The sequence below is a fragment of the Macaca nemestrina genome, chromosome 9 (genome assembly GCF_043159975.1).
Source record: "Macaca nemestrina isolate mMacNem1 chromosome 9, mMacNem.hap1, whole genome shotgun sequence".
Classification (NCBI taxonomy): domain Eukaryota; kingdom Metazoa; phylum Chordata; class Mammalia; order Primates; family Cercopithecidae; genus Macaca; species Macaca nemestrina.
In genome coordinates this window covers 36,049,708-36,071,488 of record NC_092133.1, presented here as the reverse complement: position 1 = coordinate 36,071,488, position 21,781 = coordinate 36,049,708, and the positions used below count along the sequence as shown (strand labels likewise).

Sequence of the window (21,781 nt, the reverse complement as noted above, 5' to 3'; positions counted from 1 at the left end):
TGTAATCCCAGCTACTAAGGAGGCTGAGGCAGGACAATAGCTTGAACCCGGGAGGCCGTTGCAGTGAGCTGGGATTGCACCACTGCACTCCAGCTTGGACAACAAGAGCAAAGCTCCATCTCAAAAAAAAAAAAAAAAAAAAAAAAAAACTGGCCGGGCACAATGACTCATGCCTGCAATTCTAACACATTGGAAGTCTGAGGCAAGAGGATTGCTTGAAGTCAGGGGTTCGAGACCAGCCTGGGCAATATAGCCAGACCCTGTCTCTAAAAAATAAATAAATAAATAAACTGGCCTGTATTCCTCAAAAGTGTTGAGGTCAAGAAAAACAAAGGAAGACTGAGGAATAGTTCCAGATTGAAGGAAACTAAAAAGACATGAAAAGTAAATGTAATGTATGATCCTAGATTGGGCTGGGCAAAAAGAAATAGCAATAAAAGACATTGTTCGACAATTGTTGAAATTCGTACATGGACTGTGAAAGAGTATTATATCAATTGAAATCTTCTGATTTTGATAATCATGCTGAAGTTCTGCAAGGGAATGCCCTTGTTCTTAGGAAATACACATTGAAGTATTTGGAGTTAAAGGACAGGATGTTTCCAATTCAATCTCAAGTGGTTCAGAATGAAAGATAGCCTGCTCTGAAAGACAGAGAAAGGGAAAGAGAGAGAGTATCAGAACAACAGTCACATGGAAATTTCTTGCATCATTCTTACAACACTTTTGTAAATTTAAAATTATATTGGCCAGGCGTGGTGGCTTACACCTGTAATCCTAGCACTTTGGGAGGCCAGGGCAGGTGGATCACCTAAGGTCAGGAGTTCAAGACCAGCCTGGCCAACATGGTGAAACCCCGTCTCTACTAATAATACAAAAATTAGCCAGGCATGGTGGGCCACACCTGTAATCCCAGCTACTGGGGAGGCTGAGGCAGGAGAATCACTTGAACCCAAGAGGTGGAGGTTGCAGTGAGCCAAGATTGCGCCATTGCACTCTAGCAGGGGCAACAAGAGTGAAACTCTGTCCAAAAAAAAAGGAAGAAAGGAAAAGAAAGGAAGAAAGAAATTAGATCAAAATTAAAAGCAACCAAAAATACACCAGTCAGTCAAATAAGTGTTTACTAGGAACTAGCAAATTAGGGTTAAGCAGTATGGCAAGCAGAGTAAACAATTATTAAGCAGCATCTACTTATATATAAATATAATATAAATGCACACTTTAACAATAGTAATTCCTCCAATCCATGAGCTTGGGATATCTTTCTACTTATTTATGTCTCTTCAATTTATTTGTTTATTTATTTTTGAAAAGAAGGGAATCGTGCCATTTGTACCAGTACGTGTAAACTTGGAGGACATTATGCTAAATAAGGTAAGCCAGCCACAGAAAGGCAAATATTACATGATATCACTTATATGTGGAATCCAAAATAGTTGAACTTAAAGAAACATAGAGTAGAGGAATGGTGTTGCCAACACCTAGGGAGTGGTGGAATGTGAAGGTGTTAGTCAAAAGTACAAGCTTTCAGTTATGAGATGAATAAGTTCTAGAGATCTAATGTACAGTATGGCAACTATACTTAATAATAATAGTATATACTTGAAATTTGCTAGGGGAAGAGATCCTAAATGTTCACATCACCTATACACACAAAAAGGTAACTATGTCCGGTGACAAGTATGTTAATTAGCTTAATTGTGAGAATCATTATACAAGGTATATTTATAAGGTATTGAAACACCATGTTGTAACCTTAAGTATATACAATATTCTCTTTTTTCTTTTTCTTTTTTTTTTTTTTTTGAGACAGAGTCTTGCTCTGTTGCCCAGGCTGGAGTGCAGTGGCATGATCTCGGCTCACTGCAAGCTCCGCCTCCCAGGTTCATGCCATTCTCCTGCCTCAGCCTCCCAAGTAGCTGGGACTACAGGCGCCCACCACCATGCCTGGCTAATTTTTAAAATAGTTTTAGTAGAGACGGGGTTTCACTGTGTTAGCCAGGATGGTCTCAATCTCCTGACCTCATGATCTGCCTGCCTTGGCTTCCCAAAGAGCTGGGATTACAGGCGTGAGCCACCGCACCCGGCCACTTTTTTTCTTTTTTTGAGACAGAGTTTTGCTGTTGTTGCCCAGGCTGGAGTACAGTGGCATGATCTCAGCTCACTGCAACCTCCACCACCCGGGTTCAAGCATTCTCCTGCCTCAGCCCCCTGAGTAGCTAAGATTACAGTTGCCCACCACCACACCCAGCTAATTGTTTTGTATTTTTAGAGGATATGGGGTTTCATCATGTTGGTTATGTTTGTCAATCACACCTCAGTAAAGCTGGGGGAAATAAATACATAAATCATATGTAAATTGCTTGAGGTCAGTAGTTCTCTGTTGGAAGACGGAGAACACGTACATCATCAGGATGCTTTTGACTTCAAGTAACAGAAAACCCAACATCATCACTCAAGGTTCTGGCAGGAAACATTCTAACTTACTTCTCTCCCTCCTGTCTCTTTTGGGTGTGTTTTATTGGCCAAACCCAGTTGAAAGCCAGAGGAGAAGGGAAGTCCCTGATGTAACTGAAGTGAGTCAGCCCCCAGGGCAAGAGCAGAGTGGAAAAATGGCAGAAAGTAGATCAAGAGGGGGTAAAAAGAAGATACTGCACCAATTAAACTGAATTACACAGGAGAAGCTTATTCTCATACATATCATGAAGTCCAGAGGCAGGGAGATTACTGGAACGGGTCATTCAGCAGAGCAAAGGTGTCATTCATTTTTCTGCTCTGCTTACTCAGCACACGGGCAGTATCTCTCCTCATGGACCCAAGAGGGCTGCAGCAGTTCTGTGAGTAAAATTCAACCAGGACTATATTCATTCTCACGCATTCCTTTCTTTTTTTTTTTTTTTTTTTTTTTGAGACGGAGTCTCGCTTTGTCGCCCAGGCTGGAGTGCAGTGGCCGGATCTCAGCTCACTGCAAGCTCCGCCTCCCGGGTTCACGCCATTCTCCTGCCTCAGCCTCCCGAGTAGCTGGGACTACAGGCGCCCACCACCTCGCCCAGCTAGTTTTTTGTATTTTTAATAGAGACGGGGTTTCACCGTGTTAGCCAGGATGGTTTCGATCTCCTGACCTCGTGACCCGCCCGTCTCGGCCTCCCAAAGTGCTGGGATTACAGGCTTGAGCCACCGCGCCCGGCGCTTTTTTTTTTTTTTTATGGGGGTGGGTGGGGTATAGAGACGAGATCTTGTTCCATTGCCCAGGCTGGTCTCAACCTCCTGGCCTCAAGCGATCCTTCCACCTTGGCCTTCCAAAGTACTGGGATTACAGGCCTGAGCCACTATGCCCAGCCAGCAAGCAGCTTCTAGCCTCTAAACAACAGAAATTTATTTCTTACTATTCTAGAGGTTGAAGTCCAAAATCAAGGCACCGTCAGATTCATTGCCTGGTAAGGGCCTTTTTCCTAATTCGTAGATTGCACCTTCTTGCTGTGTCCTCGCATAGTGGAAGGGCAAGACATCTGTCTGGGGCCTGTTTTATAAAGACAGTTATTCCATCAATGAGGGTTCTGCCCTCATGACATAATCACCTCGCAAAAGTCTCTACCTCTTAATACCATCACCTTGTGGGGTTATGATGTCAACATAATAATTTGGGGGGACACAAGCATTCCAATCACAGCACTAACTTTTTTGTTTCTCTTTCTCTCCATTTTTATTTCCTATATAAATTGCTGCATGCAAGCTAATGTTACAATTTAGTCTTTAGGTAAAAAATAATAGAGACCATGACCGCATTTGATAAGTATTTAGTAGAGCCAGTGATGCAATGATTGTTGGGACTGTGTGTCTTCTCATTTTGGAGAGAGGATGAGAACTTCTTCATTTATAAGAAAGACAGTTGGTCTTCTTTAGGTGGAAATATGGAGTTGTTTCATTATTGCATGGAAATTCAAATGTATATAGGAGTGGATATGGAAGCTGAGTGTTGATCCACTGTGCCAATTATCAACTTGTTGCCTCCAGCAACAAATGCACCTTCTGTTGTTCAACTCCATGATCCTGGAGAGGAGCCTGGTAAATACTTTTTCTTTTCCAGCTAACACAATGCTCAGCTTTGTTAGTAGAGGGTGCTAGCAGACACTGTAGGAGGCAAGGGTTTAGGGGTTTCTCTCCTTGGTTCCTGTGTGTGCCTCTCATTAGGCTCCTGTGGGTTTTTTTGGTTGCTTTGTTTGTTTTTGAGACAGGGTTTCACTCTGTCGCCCAGGCTGGGGTGCAGTGGTGTGATCATGGCTCACTGCAACCTCAAACTCCTGGGCTCAAGGGATCCTCCCACTTCAGCTTCCCAAGTAGCTGGGACTACAGGCGTGCGCCAACATGCTCAGCTAATTGTGTGCTGGGATTACAGGCGTGTACCACCATGTCTGGCCTCTTGAAACGTTTGAGGTTCCTCTATGGCCTGGCCCCTGGAGCACATTTGGTTCTCCAGCCCAGGCTGCTGCAGCATGGGCTCCTATGGTGTGAGCAGCTTCTTCAGTGCCTAGGTCCTACAGCGCATGGCGGTCAGCAACACACTATGGTTAGAAGCTTCCCTTGGCACCTCTTTGGGTGGCTTTGCAGCAGGTTTTGAGATTCAGTACCTCCCTGTGAGCAACTTCCCCAGCACGCCTAAATGGCAGATTTCTAGCAAGTTCCACCAGTGCAGCACCACAATGGCTTCTTTGCCCTTCAGTGACCCACAGCCCCATCCTCTCCAATGAGGTCTGGATTTCAGCCCTGGAGGAGGGTGGGGAAGGAGCTCTTTTTTGGGTGTCTATCTCAGCCCTAGGTCCTAGGAGCTGCCCCTTATATCTTCTATTCCTTATTCTTCAGCATTCTCCTTGTCTTATGAGCCAATCCCTCACTACTCCAACTCCTTGTTATAGTGAATTAGTCTTTATATCAAACTTTCCCTGTCTAAATGACTGTGTGGAGACTGGATTCTGATATAGTGGGTGATGACAAAACTAGTAGGAAGATGTGTGAAGAACCTCAAGACAGCAAGTTTTGTCTTACAATCCAGGGATACCCTGGGAACCAATGACCTGGCTGGGTGTCAAAGCTCTTTTAGAAAACAATATTGATGGCTGGGTGCGGTGGCTCAGGCCTGTAATCCCAGCACTTTGGGAGGCCAAGGTGGGCAGATCACCTGAGGTCAGGAGTTTGAGACCAGCCTGACCAACAGGGTGAAACCCCGTCTCTACTAAAAATACAAAATTAGGCCGGGCGCGGTGGCTCACGCCTGTAATCCCAGCACTTTGGGAGGCCGAGGCGGGCGGATCACAAGGTCAGGAGATCGAGACCACGGTGAAACCCCGTCTCTACTAAAAATACAAAAAATTAGCCGGGCGCGGTGGCGGGCGCCTGTAGTCCCAGCTACTCAGGAGGCTGAGGCAGGAGAATGGCGTAAACCCAGGAGGCGGAGCTTGCAGTGAGCCGAGATCGCGCCACTGCACTCCAGCCTGGGCGACAGAGTGAGACTCCGTCTCAAAAAACAAAAAACAAAAAACAAACAAACAAACAAAAATACAAAATTAGCTGGGCATTGTGGTACATGCCTGTAATCCAAGCTACTTGGGAAGCTGAGGAAGGAGAATCGCTTGAACCTGGGAGGCGGAGGTTGCAGTGAACTGAGATCGCAACACTGCCCTCCAGCCTGGGCGACAGAGCAAGACTCCGTCTCAAAAAAAAAAGTAAAATGACATACAAATATCGGTAGTGAGGTACAGAAACAGCTGGATTGGTTACAGATTCGCATTTGCCTTATTTGAAGACAGTTTGAACACTCAGCAGTGTAGGAGTGGTTGAAGTATGGCTGCCGGATTGGCCAAGACTCAGTGATTGTTACCGGTGTATACTCATAAATTACATTTTCAATCTTGTGTACCTAATAAGTTAGGTTGCAGTTCATCCACAAATACGGGCCAGGTGCGGTGACTCACACCAACTATCCCAGCACTTTGGGAGGCCAAGGCGGGCGGATTGCCTGAGGTCAGGAGTTTGAAACCAGCTTGGCCAACATGGTGAAACCCCATCTCTACTAAAAATACAAAAATTAGGCTGGGCACGGTGGCTCATGCCTGTAATCCCAGCATTTTGGGAGGCTGAGGGGATAGGATTGCTTGAGAGCGGGAGTTCAAGACCAGCTTGGGCAATATGGTGGGACCTCATCTCTACAAAAAAACAAAAATAAAAACTTAGCCAGGCATGGTGGTGCACACTTGTAGTCCCAGCTACTTGGGAGAGTGAGGCAGGAAGATCTCTTGAGCCCAGGAGTTAGAGGATGCAGTGAGCCGTGTTTGCACCACAGCACACAAGCATGGGTGACAGAACAAGACCCTGTCTCTCTAAAAAAAAAAAAGAAAAGAAAAGAAAAAGAAAAAGATGAAGAAAAAAAGAAATTAGCTGGCTCTGGAGGAGGCAGTCCCTCCACTGGTATGCCAGGGCCCAAGGTATCAAAAATACATCTTAAATTACAGAAAGCAAAATAAATGCATTATACAATACAGAAAAACACCAAACAACAACAACAACAACAACAACCCAAACCATGATCACTACACAGGAATTCAGCCAGAGCACAGCAGGAGGGGCTTGCTTTTGCTCCACAATGTCAGGACTTCAGCTGGGAAGCCTTGAATGCTGAGGTTGACTTGATAGCTGGAGGGGCTGGAACAACCATTTCTTACCCCTTTGGTGCCTAGCCTGAGGAACCCTGAAGACTAGAACTGTTGACTGGAGTGCTTCGGTGGCTTCTCAATGTGACCAGAAGCATGGTGGCCTCAGAACAGCCAGACTTCTTCCATAGTGGCTCAAGGCTTCAAGTGAATTTTTATTTTGGCAAAGAGGGCAGAAGCTGCATTCATTGCCCTTTTTTTTTTTTTTTTGAGACAGTGTCTCACTCTGTCACCCAGGCTGGAGTGCAGTGGTGTGATCTTGGCTCACTGCAACCTCTGCCTCACAAGCTCAAGCGATCCTCCTACCTCAGCCTCCCAAGTAGCTGGGACTACAGGCTCATGCCACCACACCCAGGTAAATTTTTTGTTTTTTGTTTTTTTTTGTATTTTCGGTAGAGATAGGGTTTTGCCATGTTGCCCAGGCTGGTCTCGAACTCCAGCCTGGTCAGGGCGATCTGCCTACCTTGGCCTCCCAAAGTGCTGGGATTATAGACGTGAGCCACCATGCCGAGGTTGCATTGCCTTTTTTGACATGACCTAGAAGAGATATAGTGTTGTTACTGCCATTAGATACAACTGAGTCATACGCCTGCCCAGATTCAAGAGAAGTGGACATAGACCCAACATCTTGACGGGAAGAGAGTCACAGAATTTCCAGCTATTTCTTTAAAACCCGCTCGCATGGAACCAGGATTCAGATTCTGGCATTTTGGCTGCAGACCCTCCTTGCTTAACTACAGAGTCAATGTAAGGCACAGAAATCTGTTTAAGTTTGCCTAAGAAGTGGGGAGAAAGGTACTGTAAGCCTAAAGTATGTTCACAGATGTGAAGTCCAGCTGAATGACCTGGAGCAAGTCACAGGCAGCTGTTTTCTGTCTCTCCCTAAGTCTCGTCTCTGCACATCTGCTTGTGGTAGTTAATTTTATGTGTCAACTTGACTGGGCCATAGGATGCCCAGCTATTTGCTCAAACATGATTCTGGGTGTTTCAGTGAGGGTGTTTGTGGACGAGATTAACATATACTTTGGTAGACTGAAAGCCAATAGCCCTCCCCATGTGGGTGGGGCTCATCTAATCAGTTGAAGGCCTGAATAGAATACAAACCAGCCAGTTTATAGGCTGTCATGTGGGGTAAGGAGGTGATGCAGATAAACACTCAGCACACAGCATCATCCAACTCCAGCCCAGCCCTCGGGGGCCATCCTCCTACATTAAAGCTCCTGCTGCCGGGCTCAGTGGCTCACACCTGTAAACCCAGCACTTTGGGAGGTCGAGGTGGGTGGATCACATGAGGTCAGGAGTTCGAGACCAGCCTGGCCCACATGGTGAAACTCCATCTCTACTAAAAATACAAAAATGTGGCCGGGCACGGTGGCTCAAGCCTGTAATCCCAGCACTTTGGGAGGCCGAGACGGGCGGATCACGAGGTCAGGAGATCGAGACCATCCTGGTTAACACGGTGAAACCCTGTCTCTACTAAAAAATACAAAAAACTAGCCGGCCGAGGTGGCGGACACCTGTAGTCCCAGCTACTCGGGAGGCGGAGGCAGGAGAATGGCGTGAACCCGGGAGGCGGAGCTTGCAGTGAGCTGAGATCCGGCCACTGCACTCCAGCCTGGGTGACAGCGCGAGACTCCGTCTCAAAAAAAAAAAAAAAAAAAAATACAAAAATGAGCCGGGCATGGTGGCAGGCGCCTATAATCCCAGCTACTCAGGAGGCTGAGGCAGGAGAATCACTTGAACCTGGGAGGTGGAGGTTGCAGTGAACCAGGATCACACCATTACACTCCAGTCTGGGTGACAGAGCGAGATCCTGTCTCAAACAAAACAAAAACCAAACCAAACCAAAACAAAACAAAACAAAAAAAGCTTCTGCTGTGGATAGGATAGGGAGTTAGGGGGCAAATCCCCCATTCCAGGGGCTCCCCAGCATAGCAGGGGCAGACATGGAAATAGCAAACAGAGTCAGGCTCCCAAGTGCAGATCTCAGGGACTGCAGCAACCACACCCACTCTCATGGTCTCTTGCCTGGCCCCACTCACTCTTGGGGCCTCTTGCCCAGCGCTCTACCTCCTAACCCTCCCCACAAAATCAGGACCATTCTCTTTCCTGCCGTTCAGGGGCAGTCCTCTGATGTTTTGTCTCCTCCTAGACCAAGGCTGAAGCCTCAGATAAATGCAGTGGTTAAAAGCTCCAATTTGGAATTTCTGTCTCTACTAGCTGTGTGACACTGGATGAGCCACATAACCTCCCTATGTCTTGGGCTCAGGTTCCTCATTTTAAGTTGAGGATTTTTTTGTTTGTTTTGTTTTTGTTTGTTTGTTTTGAGATGGAGTCATGCTCTGTCGCCCAGGCTGGAGTGCAGTGGCGTGATCTCAGCTCCCTGCAACCTCCGCCTCCCGGGTTCAAGCAGTTCTCCTGTTTCAGCCTCCCAAGTAGCTGGTACTACAGGCGCATGCCATGACACCTGGCTACTTTTTGTATTTCTAGTAGAGATGGGGTTTCACCATGTTGGCCAGGCTGGTCTCAAACTTCTGACCTCAGGCGATCCACCCGCCTCGACCTCCCAAAGTGCTGGGATTACAGGTGTGAGCCACCGCCCCTGGCCTAAAATGAGGATAGTTTTAACAGCTCCTACTTCACAGGGCTATTGTGGGAAGTAAATGAGACGAATGCAGAGAGCACCTGGTGTAGTGCCTGGAACACAGTAGGTACTCTGCAAATGTTAGTTATTACTGTTGAGCCAGCCCCACTTCTACCCAAAGTGGGACTGTCAGAGCAGTGCTGATTACCCAGTCCGTCCTGGCTCAGGGCGTCCAACCACTCAGATGCGGCCCCACTTTCCCCCAGAGTGTGGTCTTCGGGGGTGTGCACATCCCCGTCATGGGTCCCAGCAAGGGCACCTGCAACACCTCATGGGCAGCCTCTTGATGGCATGGCCTCAGGAGCACCTACCAGAGTTGCCCACAATTACTTAGCCTAAGGGTTCCAGCCTTGCCAGCCAGTGTCCTGGGTGGCTTCACACAAAAATCAGTCTGGGTGGTTTGGGGTCTGGTCCTGGCCGGTGTTCCCTGAGGGGTGAGAGCTGAGTTCTGCCAGAGTCAAATGCCTTCACCAGGTCTGGATCATGAAGGTCAGATCGGGTCCGGACCGTGGCCCCTGACCCCTGCTGCTGCAAACAACTGTCCAGAGTCCAGGCTGCCTCACGGCTCAGGCAAACGCCCAGGTACTCTCTGGGGGCTGGATCAACAAGCTCAAGAGCCACCCAGAGTCCCAGCCAGCACCTCCCAGAAGTGACCCCCAGAGGGGACCTCACTGACTACCCCAGTAGCCTCTGTTCCAACAGCCTGGTGAGAGCCATCCTGGGAACAGGCCAGGAGGAGTGAGCCTCTTGGCCCAGAGATGTGAGTACGTGTCCTGCGCCTGGCTCCATGGTGTTCCTGAACAGAGCCCCCTGCCCTTCAGCTCCAGGGAGTTTCCTGTTTGGGTGCCATCCTGATGGTGTCACAGAGTATTGTAGTAACACACCATATTGTGTGTCAGGAGACCTAAACCTGACACTCCCATCATTAACCAGCAGTGTGACCTGGGGCAAGTCGCTTCCCCTCTCTGGGCCTCAGTTCCTTCCTCTGTAAAATGAGAAGCCTGAAGCAAATGATCCTTAAGGCCTCTTCCAGCTCAGGCATCTAATGATAGCATACTGCCAGGTACAAAGTAGCTGCTCAGGGAATGTTTATCTAGTAATTTAATCATAAGACTCAAGGCAGGATTCTGCATGTCCTGCCACCCATCTGCTTTCTTGCTTTGCATTTTGCCTCTGCCATTAGCTGATTTGTGTCCGGTGTCAGCCCAGGGCCTGGTACATAATAGATGTTTAAAAAATGTGAGCTGAGTCTATATATGCAGTACTTTTACAGTAGCCTGGAGACAGAACAGGATCTGACTGTGAACCGTAAGTGCTGATCACAGGGTCACAGCATGGGCCACACATTTCTTCTTGTTACAAGTTTCTGGCCTTCCTTTCTGGCCAATTGAAAGTCATTGCACTGAAGCTTAGATAATCAACCAAGCAGCACTACCCTGTTCCCTTAACAGTGTAGGCACTGCTTTTCTCACACTGTTCCTTCTGCCTAGAACGCCTGTCAGGGGCTGGGATTTTACTCCACCAATAAGCTAGCCTGGTGTTGTTTCTTAGATGCTGGTAGAAGACACAGGATTCCTCAGACACAGATAAAGCAGCCTGAGCATCCTAGTTATGTCTGTTCCCCTTGTCCTCAACTCTCACAGGAACAACAACAGAGGGGTGCAGGTGGACATTACACCGGCAGTGTTTGTGACACAGCTGAGAAGCACTGAACTTGGGGAACTCACCACTGTTGCCACTGTTGCCACCACCACCTTTTTTTTTTTTTTTTTTTTGAGGCAGAGTCTCGCTCTGTTGCCCTGGTTGGAGTGCGGTGGCGCGATCTTGACTCACTGCAACCTCTGTCTCCTGGGTTCAAGCAATTCTCAAGCCTCAGCCTCCTGAGTGGCTGGGACTACAGGCGTGTGCTACCACGCCAGGCTAATTTTTGAAATTTTAGTAGAGACGGGGTTTCACCATGTTGGCCAGGCTGGTCTCAAACCCCTGACTTCAGATGATCTGCCTGCCCCAGGCTCCCAAAGTGCTGGGATTACAGGAATGAGCCACCACGCCTGGCCACCATCACCATTTTTATTGTAAGCAAGCCTGCTCTTTGGGAGATGTTCCCTTATCTCTTAAGGTTGCTGGCTGCAGACACGACCCTGAAGAATGGCAGGGGAAAGAGCAACCATGGCCTTGCATCTGTGGCATGCCCAGCGATAACATCCAGCCATGCTCTGGACCCATGGCGGGGTGCCACTCCCAGCAACTCTGGTCTCCTACCTCTGCTGGTTCCATCCGGCCTCCAATGACACCTTGTGCTGAAAGATTCCCCAGCCCTCCCCTCACATACTCTCTCCTTCCCTTTTGTATTTCCTTAAAACCCTCATCTACACCTCTCTTTTGTGTCCACAATGGTCCCTCCCCTACCAGCAGAGTGCAAACGCTTTGAGGGCAGAAGTTGGTCCTTTTCATTCCTGCTTTCCACATCCAGATTGTCTGCAGCTAGCAGGTGCCTAGACCATATTCGTTGAGTTGGGCAGAATCAGAATTTTCCTGCATGTTATGCTTTTTCCAGAGAGTCCGCTGGACCGCCCCGTGGAATGTGAAAACATTCCAGGATTCCAGAGGCTAAAAATATCGCCCCAAAGCCGCTGCAGGCACTTCCTTGTAAGGGGTGATGTGACTCCAGAGGCTAGAAGTTTATGCTCACCAGGTGGCGCCCTGACCCTCAAATCTCCCAATGCCTTTTTTAGAAATGAAAGATTATGTTCTCTCTCTCTTAAAGTTTGTTCATTTAGGTCCCCCACCCACGTTAATCCCCTGTCACCAGCCCAGCACCCAGATTCAGCTCCCAGCTGCCCATCGGAGTCTCCGCCCTACTCAAGACTGGCATATGGAGGGCACTGAAGATGTCCCCCCAGGGCACAGAGGAATGCTAAGGGATGCTGAGGGGAAAGCCCTGAAACTGGGATCTGAAGACCTAGGTTTGAGTCACGACAATGACACTTACAAGTTGGGTTTCTTTGGGCAAGTCACTTAGCCTTTCCGGGTCCCTGTGAGTGTAGTCAAGAATAAAATGTGGAAATTATATAAATGCACTTTAAATGTGGTATGGAGTCAGCTCCCCTGGGCTGGTGTTTGAGCTGTCACCACCTTCCTGTGAACATAGTCAGCTTCTTCTTCTTCTTCTTTTTTTTTTTTGAGATGGAGTCTTGCTCTGTCGCTAGGCTGGAGTGCAATGGCGCTATCTTGACTCACTGCAACCTCTGACTCCCTAGTTCAAGCGATTCTCCTGCCTTAGCCTCCCGAGTAGCTGGGACTATAGGCGCATGCCACCAGGCTGGGCTAATTTTTGAATCTTTAGCAGAGATGGGGTTTCACCATGTTGGCCAGGCTGGTCTCAAACTCCTGACCTCATGATCCACCCACCTTGGCCTCCCAAAGTGCTGGGATTACAGGGGTTAGCCACCACGCCCAGCCATGGTCAGCTTCTTGAACCCTGTAAGCCCCAGTTTCCCCATCAGCAAATCAGAGCGAATAACAATCATTTTATAGCGTTGGTGTAAGGATCGAGTTAAACAACGAATATAAAGTGCTCATCATAGTGCCTAGAATACAGTAAGCATTCAATTAATAAAAATCACATGTATATTGGCCGGGCACGGCGGCTCACGCCTGTAATCCCAGCACTTTGGGAGGCTGAGGTGGGCGGATCATGAGGTCAGGAGATCAAGATCATCCTGGCTAACACGGTGAAACCCCGTCTCTACTGAAAATACAAAAAATTAGCCGGGTGTGGTGGCGGGCGCCTCGGGATGCTGAGGCAGGAAAATGGCCTGAACCCAGGAGGAAGAGCTTACATTGAGCCGAGATCGCGCCACTGCACTCCAGCCTTGGTGACAGAGTGAGGCTCTGTTTCAAAAAAAAAAAAAAAAAAATCACATTTATATTATGTATCACTGGCCCCTAAAACAGTGCCCAGCATTTAATAGGTGCTCAATATCTATTTGCTGGTAACAGGATTTTAGAGATGAGGAAACTGAGGCACAAAGAGCTCAAGCCTACCCTCCCCGTGGGTTCCAGCACTAAGGAGTAGTGAAGCAGTGATGTATAGCCTGGCAGTCTGACTCCAGGGCCTGCACCCAGAGTCTCTACACCCTGCTGTCACACACAGACAGAGGTGTTATACATCACCATTTGTTCATTTAAAATATGCATTCAAGCCTGTAATCCCAGCACTTTGGGAGGCCGAGGCAGGCAGATCACTTGAGGTCAGGAGTTTGAGACCAGCCTGGCCAACATAGCAAAACCCCATCTGTACTAAAAACACAAAAATTAGCCAGGTATGATGGCACATGCCTGTAGTCCCAGCCTGGCAGGAAGCTGAGGCAGAAGAATCACTTTAACCTGGGAGGCTGAGGCAGGAGAATCACTTGAACCTGGGAGGCGGAGGCTGCAGTGAGCTGAGATCCTGCCACTGCACTCCAGCCTGGGTGACAGACTGAGACTCCATCTCAAATGCGTGTGTGTGTGTGTGTGTATGTGTATATATATATATATGCATTTAGGCCAGGTGCAGTAGCTCATGCCTATAATCCCAACACTTTAGCAGGCTGAGGAGGGAGGATCATTTGAGCCCAGGAGTTTGAAATCAGCCTGGGCAACATGGCAAGATCTCTCTCTCTCTTTTTTTAATGCATTCAGAGCCTTCTTTAAGTGGGCTGAGTTGACAGTGAGAGGCATTACCCGCTGAGAAGCCACATAGCTTTTCTCTCCCAAGGGGAGCCAGTCTGCTGGAAGAGGACCTGCTCAGCCAGGCCAAAGGCCAGAGGACTCATCTTATGACCGAGAGATGAAGACTAGCTCTGCGGCGTGGGGTCAACTGTAGGTCTGAGGCACGCACAGTCCCCAGGGTAAGAGGGGTCCCCTCAGTTCCACTGCTGCCCCTGCAGCCACTCAGTCATCTGTTCCACATATTTTACTGAGGGTCTCCTACGTGCCAGGCACAGGCAAAGATGGATAAGACATGATATCCAATAGTTATGATGTAGCCAACTCAACACTGCTGCAGAGGGATAGTCCAACTGGGGGCCTAGAAGAGCAGCCTCAGAGGCTGGACCAAAAGGAAGTAGCATTTAAATTGGGCCTTGAAGGATTAATAGGAGTTTTGCTGTCAAGTGGGGTCTGGGAATGCAGGGTATTCTGAGCTTACTTGGGAAACTGGAAAGGATTGGTGGGGTTGGTATGCCAGGTAACAGCATGGGAAAGGGAAGGAAGGGGCCAGCCAGGAAGCTGGAAATGGGTTGGGGACAAATTGTGAAACAGGCCACACAGAAGAGACAGCTTCTGTGCTGCCTCAGAGGGGAAGCAATGTAATGAATAACCAGGTCTGTCTTTTAGAAAGATGTCATGACCTGGCTTGGTGGTTCATGCCTGCAATCCCAGCACTTTGGGAGCCAAGGGGGACAGATCACTTGAGGTCAGGAGCTCGAGACCAGCCTGACCAACATGGCAAAGCCCTGTCTCTACCAAAAAACATACAAAAATTAGCCGGGTGTGGTGGTACTTGCGACTGTAGTCCCAGCTACTTGGGAGACCGAGGCAGGAGAATCACTTGAGCCTGGGAGGCGGAGGTTGCAGTGAGCAGAGATCGCTCCACTGCCCTGCAACCTGGGTGACAGAATAGGACTCTATCCCAATCGCCCCGACCAAAAAAAGAAAAAGAAAAAGAAACATGCCATGGGCACAAAGGTGCAAGAAGGAGAGAACTACTCGCGGTAGTTATCAGCTTCCTGGTCTTCATTCCTCCTCAGTAAAATGAGCGGAGTTGCGTGTATCTGTGGTTGTTTCGAGGGTTAAATGAGAACGCAGGTAAAGCGGTCGCACGGAATAACAATAATGTAAAGCATCGTTAGCCTCCATCACAAGCAGTTAGGCCTACTAGTTAAGCCCGTGGGCTTTGCTTCCTCTTGGCCCTGGGTTTGTGTCCCGGCCATGTTAGGTAGCGTATTTTGAATCTGGGCAAGACGGGAGGATGGTAAGGAAGGGTTGGATAAAAGAGGGTGTGGACGATAAACTTGTGTCGAGTGGGACGGGTGGCGGTGCCTCTGGTGGGTGATGGATTCTTACTCCCACACGGGGAACTTGGACAGCTTTGGACAGGACAAGGCGGGCCCTGGCAGGAGACTGCCGACGTCCAGGTGACAGTGGATGTCAGTTCAAAACTAGCACTGCTCTCCTCCCGCGCCCAGAAAGAGCCCAGAGGCCCGGGGTGGGCGCTACGGCTGGAGAAAGGGGAAAGGAGGAGGCAGCGCGGGTAGGGGCGGCCCCAGATGTGCAAACTTGGCGCAGCAGCGCACGGGCGGGGAGGGTGGAAGGCCCTCGTCGGGCTGGGAGGTGCGCCCTGCCCTGGCCCGAGGACGAAGGAATCCGAGCTGGGGGCCTGGCGCGGAGGGGAAAGGGGGGCGCCAGGGTGGTGAGCGAGACTGCAAGAGAGATGGCAGGAAGCCGGGAGGAGCGCGCGGGGGAGGAGACCGCGGAGGGAAAGGGGAAGGGGAAGGGGAAGGGAAAGGGGCGGGTGGGAAGGGAAAGGGGCGGGTGGGAAGGGTGGAGAGCAGGAGAGAGAAGGCAAGGAGAGTCGAGGGGAGGAGAGAGGAGAGGAAGGGTGGGGAAAGGAGGAGAGGAAGAGAGGACTAAGAGGGGAGCAAGGCGAGGAGGCCGCGGCGGGCGCAGCGGGCACCTGGGCCGGGCTGCCCCAGCGAGCAAGGCGCCGCCATTCCGCTGCTCGGGGCGCCGCCGCCGCCGCCACCGCGTCCGGGGGCCATGCTCCCGCCGCCACCGCGCCAGCCGCCGCCCCAGGCGCGTGCGGCCCGCGGCGCGGTGCGCCTGCAGCGGCCCTTCCTGCGCAGCCCGCTGGGCGTGTTGCGGCTGCTGCAGCTGCTGGCCGGCGCCGCCTTCTGGATCACTATCGCCACCAGCAAGTACCAGGGCCCCGTGCACTTCGCGCTCTTCGTGTCGGTGCTCTTCTGGCTGCTTACTCTGGGCCTCTACTTCCTCACGCTGCTGGGCAAGCACGAGCTGGTCCCCGTGCTGGGCTCGCGCTGGCTCGTGGTCAACGTGGCGCACGATGTGCTGGCGGCCGCGCTCTACGGCGCCGCGACCGGCATTATGAGTGACCAGATGCAGCGCCACAGCTACTGCAACCTCAAGGATTACCCGCTGCCCTGCGCCTACCACGCCTTCCTGGCGGCCGCCGTCTGCGGCGGCGTCTGCCACGGCCTCTACCTGCTGTCGGCGCTCTACGGCTGCGGGCGTCGCTGCCAGGGCAAGCAGGAGGTGGCGTGAGGCCGCCCGCGCCCGCCGCGGCCCTGATCGGGGCGGGGGACCCCCGGAGACCAGCGCCCCCAGTCCCTCCCCTCGCCGCCGCCCCGCGCGGGTGCGCCCTGGCACCCTCTCCCTGTTTCCACTGTCGCCCGCGCCCAGGGACCCTGACGCGCAGCTCCCGCCCGACGGCAGCGCCGCCGCCGCCCAGAATCCCAGCCACTGCCCCGAATCCCGACAGCCGCGCCGGACGCGCAGTCTCCCGGGACCAGCGCAGGCTGCGATCCGACGGGCGGATGCACACTCGCAGACCAGCCGCTCCGAGGCGAAACCTCGCGGTTCCTCTTCCCTTCCCTGCTGAGACTAAGACGTGGACGGGCGCCGCGTAGATCCGGAGGAGGCTCCCAAATTGGAACCAGGCTTCCGCTTGCCCCCTTCCCTCCCTCCCCGCGGTCGGAAGAGCACCCCCTTCCCCGGCCGCTCTCCTAGCCTCCGGTGCTGTGAAACGCAGGCGCTGGGCCGCGGGCGGAGCTGAGGACAGGCCTTGGCTGGTCGCAGGATGAGCGAAGAGTTTGGTTTTAGCTGGGGGTTGTGCGGGCATCCTGCGAGGCCCTTCTCAGTCTGTCTCTCGGTGCTTGGTTGTCCTGGGGTGGGGCCCATCCGCCCAGGTGGGGACGGATAGGAGGAGCCGGTGGGCTGTACACATACACTTGTGGAGTCTCCTCGTGCCTCTGCCTACTCCGCCTTTGTCCTTCAGGTTTTTGCAGGCCAGTCCCGAACACACGCTAACTGTCCTGGCCTCTCTGTGACACAAGTTTCTTCCCAGCCTTCCTCACAGGCTTCTGCCGCCCCCCTCATCCTCATCCCCACTATCTGTTTGCATTAGGAGTCCCACGACCATGGCGGAATGTTAAGGTGAACCCCACCCCTTCTTACAGATGGGGACCCAGAGCCTGCTCTTGGGAACAGCCAGAGTAAGATTAGAACCCAGACTTGCAGTCCAGCGCTGTTTTCATTAAAAGGGTGGGTGAGTCAGGACCCCTGGCTCAGGAGCCGCCTCTCCGAAAAGAGGGTTTCAAGGCCAAATAGGTTTGTCAGCGGTGCTGTCTCCCTTTCCTGGAGATGCTCATTAGCTTATCAAAGACTCTGAGAAGTCCCGCTGTTACAGAAATAATTTAGTTTACTGTATTAACTGCTCCTGGGCCTGGAGCAGTATTCCTACCTTGAGGTTCCATGCATCCCTGTGCTGTACGGGCTCTCATTCATGCCTAAGGGCCCAACCCATTGGCTGTGTTCTGTTTGAAGATTTGGGGAGCGCCTTCTCTTTCTTCCCCAGGGAATTTCTCTAGCAGAGGGAGGGGACCCACCCCATGGAGGAAGGAGATTGCTGCCCCTAGCCAGAGACCCGAACTGGGAAATATGAACATTCCTTTACATTGTTGGAGAAATGAAGCCAAAGTTGTTCAGATGGTTTTCCCAGTCTAAAGGAAAGTCACCTGCAAGAGATCCCGGCACTGACCTGAAGCAGCTGGCAGGGTGGATCTCCCTTACCAAAGAGAAGAACCACTCTCTGACGCTGGGGTGACCTGCTGGCTGGGCCTGTAAAGTAAGACGCTTCTTGGTTTTCTGGAAGGGGTCATGGGCATTTGAATAAAAAGCACAGAGCCTACTCCTTTTCCAAAAGTTAAAGGGTTTTTATTCAGAGCAAGTTGGAGAGGTGACAGTAATAACCACAGTATCTATGGAGTTGTGAAGATTCAATCTTTTCGCTAAAATCCTTCAATGGTCTGCTCTTTTATTTTTTCTTTCTTTTTTGTTTTGTTTTTGAGGCAATCTTATTGTGTCACCCACACTGGAGTGCAGTGGTGTGATTGTGGCTCACTGCAGACCTCCCAGACTCAAGCGATCCTCTCATCTCAGCCTCCCAGGTAGCTGGGACTACAGGCACGTGACACCAAGCCTGGCTAATTTGTAAATTTTTGTAGAGACAGGGCCCCATTATATTTTGTATACTGGTCTTGAACTCCTGGGCTCAAGAGATCCTCCTGTCTCAGCCTCCCAGAGTGTTGGGATTACAGGTGTGAGCCACTGTGCCTGGCCCTGCTGTTTGAAAAGGCTCAACCTTCTCTGGATTAGAAACTAGAAGAGGGGAGGCCATGTGTTTTCGTGAGCTTGTTTTTAAAGTTTAGGTGCACAGGTGTTAGATTTCTCTGTGGAGGTTGCAAAGGTGTAGTTTTAGGGTGTGTGAAGCATGAATGTAATTCTAGATATGTTGCCGTCAGAGCACCTGTGTAGCTCTACTATGTGGCTGGCACATCTCGAAGCATTTTACAGGTGTCCATTGATTCTCTCAATAACCCTATTGAGGTGGGTTCTAATGTCATTCCCATATTCCGAATGAGGAAAATGAGTCCCAGAGAGGTTAAATACCTTGCCCAAGGTCTCCCAGCTAATGAGTGGTAGAGGTAGGATTTGAACCCTGGCAGCCTGGCCTCTTCATGACCAGGCTATACTCTATATAGTAGGGTATCAATACATGTTAGATACATGTTAATGTATCTGGTTTTTAATTAACATGTAATGTACATGTTAATATAGCTGTTTTTTAAATTGTGGCAAAATATACTTAAAATTTACCATCTTAACAATTTTTAAGTGTATAGTTCAGTGGCATTAAGAACATTCACAGCTAGGCACAGTGGCTCATGTCTGTAATCCCAACACTTTGGGGACGCTGAGGCTTGAGACTAGCCTTGGCAACATAGCAAGATCATGTTTCTACAAACAAGTTTTTAAAAATTAGCTGAGTGTGGGGTGTGTGCCTGTGATTCCAGCTGCTTAGGAGGCTGAGGGTGGGGATCGTTTGAGCCCAAGAGGTCGAGGCTGCGGTGAGCCGTGTTGGTGCCACTGTACTCCATCCTGGGTGACAGCGAGACCCTGTCTCAAAAAGAACATTCATATTGTTATGCAGCCATCACCACCACCACCACCATCTATCTTCAGAACTTTTCTCATCTTGTAAAACTGAAACTCTGTACCCAGTAAAATCGTGGGGTTTTTTTGTTTGTTTTTTGTTTTTTTTTGTGTGTGTGTGTGTGTGAGACGGAGTCTCGCTGTCACCCAGGCTGGAGTCCAATGGCGTGATCTCAGTTCACTGCAACCTTCGCCTCCCGGGTTCAAGCCATTCTCCTGCCTCAGCCTCCCAAGTAGCTGGGACTACAGGCACGGGCCAACACACCCAGCTAATTTTTGTATTTTTAGTAGAAACAGAGTTTCACCATGTTGGCTAGGCTGGTCTTGAACTCCTGACCTCAAGTGATCCACCCACCTCAGCCTTCCAGAGTGCTCAGATTACAGGCGTGAGCCACTGCACCCGGCCAAATTGTGGTTGTTTTTGTTGTTTTTTTCTCTTCTCTGGGAAATTCTAGAACACTGATCCCAAAGTCCCCCAACTCCTTCAATGTCTCAGTTAGGCCAGGTCCCACTGCCAAGCTCCAGGAAGGGTAATGTTCCCTCAGCCCCAAGTGCTGATGCGGTGAGAACCTGGGGTGAGACACTTGGGGTGCCTTGGAAGCCCATTGACTTTGGCTCTCCTGTTGCAGGTTTCCATGTTGCTGAGGCCATGGAGATTCCCGGAGCTGGTCACACCAACCACTTTCAGGGCCCGCTGCCCTGGGCTGGCAACACCATTCTGGCCTGGGCCTGCAGAAACTTTCAGAGTCTTCACTGGCAGTAGGGGGAGATGGGGAGAGGAATGACCTCTGCCCAGCAGCTTCCTTTCCACACCATTCAATGGAAGAGCCCAGATGGGTGAAGATTGATTTTGCCTTAACTCAAGAGAATTCCTGTTCTCCTTGTGCTATGATTTGGACACAAGATTCTGGACACCTGGAACTTAGCTGTGTACTCTTGTACCCTAAACAATGGGTTTGAGTTCCAGCCTTTATTCTTTTTTTCATTTTTCAGATCACCATCTAAGTTACATCTTTAGCTCAGGTCCATCCTTCTCAAGATCTCCTTCTTAGCCCCCAGCCCCTGGTGCTGTCTGTGGTCAGATGACCTTACTCAGGAGCAGATATCTCCTTGGCTGCCATGGAGCCTCATCCATCCACACGTGCCTGTAGCATTCCAGAGCTCACTGCTCTTCTAGATGTGCCTTCCCGCTTGGCTTCCAGCGGCTTGTGCTCCCTCTGTCTGCCAGGTATGAGAAGGACGCGTAAGACCGCCCACATTCACCCTCCCTCAAGGCCCTGTGCCATAGGGGTGGCCCCTGACCTGCCCCCAGAACTTTTGGATACTGGAGGCAGTTGCATAGGCCTCTCTCTCTGGGTACCAGGACTCAGTCCAGCCCAAGACCACTCTGGGCAGCTCCCATCCCAGTCTAGGGCCATTTGCAGACCCAGGAAAGGATTTCTACAGTGTTCTATAAAAGCCAAAAGGGAGAGTGGATTTGGGAAGAGTGAGGGTGGTTGGGGAGGGGGGACCGATGTGCCTCATTGTTGAGTGGTGATTACAAATATGCTTTTGTGGATAAAGTTTGGTTGTTTGCTCTTGGCGTGTGTGTCTTCCGTCCTGGTCTTCTGCAGTATCCCTCCGTGTGAGGTCCTCCCATTCTGTCTCATTGTGCCTCACGCCCTGCCGCTGGCCTCTTTTCTGCCTCTCTGGCTTCCTCTTTCCTTCTAGGAAGGAAAGAGAGTGAGTTCACAGATGTCCGGTGCAATTAGGAGCCTGGACCAGGGGTTGCCTGAGGACAGAAACCAGAGGGAAGAAAACTGCCTGTGTTCCTGATGGAGGCTGGAGGAAATTCCAGAGGCTTTTGTCCCTGCTCTCAATGGGCGCTCTGTTACAGAGCTCCACTGCCTCTCATTCTGGGCGCAGAAAGACCGTGGTTGTGGAGCTAGAGTGTCCTGTTCTAGTCCAACCCCATCGCTTTACAGAAGGGGAAACGAAGTCCAGGGCATGGTGGCAACCTGCCTGATGCTACATAGCTGACGAGGGGCAGAAATGGGGTCTCCTGTAGCCCAGGCCCTGTTTTTTTCCCTGCATACTACTGTGGCCTGCTCTGGTGTTGCCGCCTGGGCCACACCCCACCTGCCTTTGCCCCGATTCCCCTCAGATTCTTTGCCCAGCC

General features: G+C 50.6%; 1 protein-coding gene across 1 annotated transcript; it reads left to right on the top strand.

Annotated features, from left to right (window-relative positions):
* The first annotated feature begins 15,957 nt into the window (after positions 1–15,957).
* Positions 15,958–21,205, top strand: LOC105478438 (MARVEL domain containing 1). Its single transcript, XM_011735731.3, has 2 exons — positions 15,958–18,256; positions 20,253–21,205. Exon 1 carries the CDS (start codon positions 16,153–16,155, stop codon positions 16,672–16,674), a length of 522 nt encoding a protein of 173 aa, XP_011734033.1. The 5' UTR covers positions 15,958–16,152; the 3' UTR covers positions 16,675–18,256; positions 20,253–21,205.
* The last annotated feature ends 576 nt before the right edge of the window (positions 21,206–21,781 follow it).

Coding starts and splice junctions, on each gene's coding strand:
- LOC105478438 (XM_011735731.3), top strand. CDS start 16,153: ATGCTCCCGCCGCCACCGCGCCAGCCGCCGCCCCAGGCGCGTGCGGCC.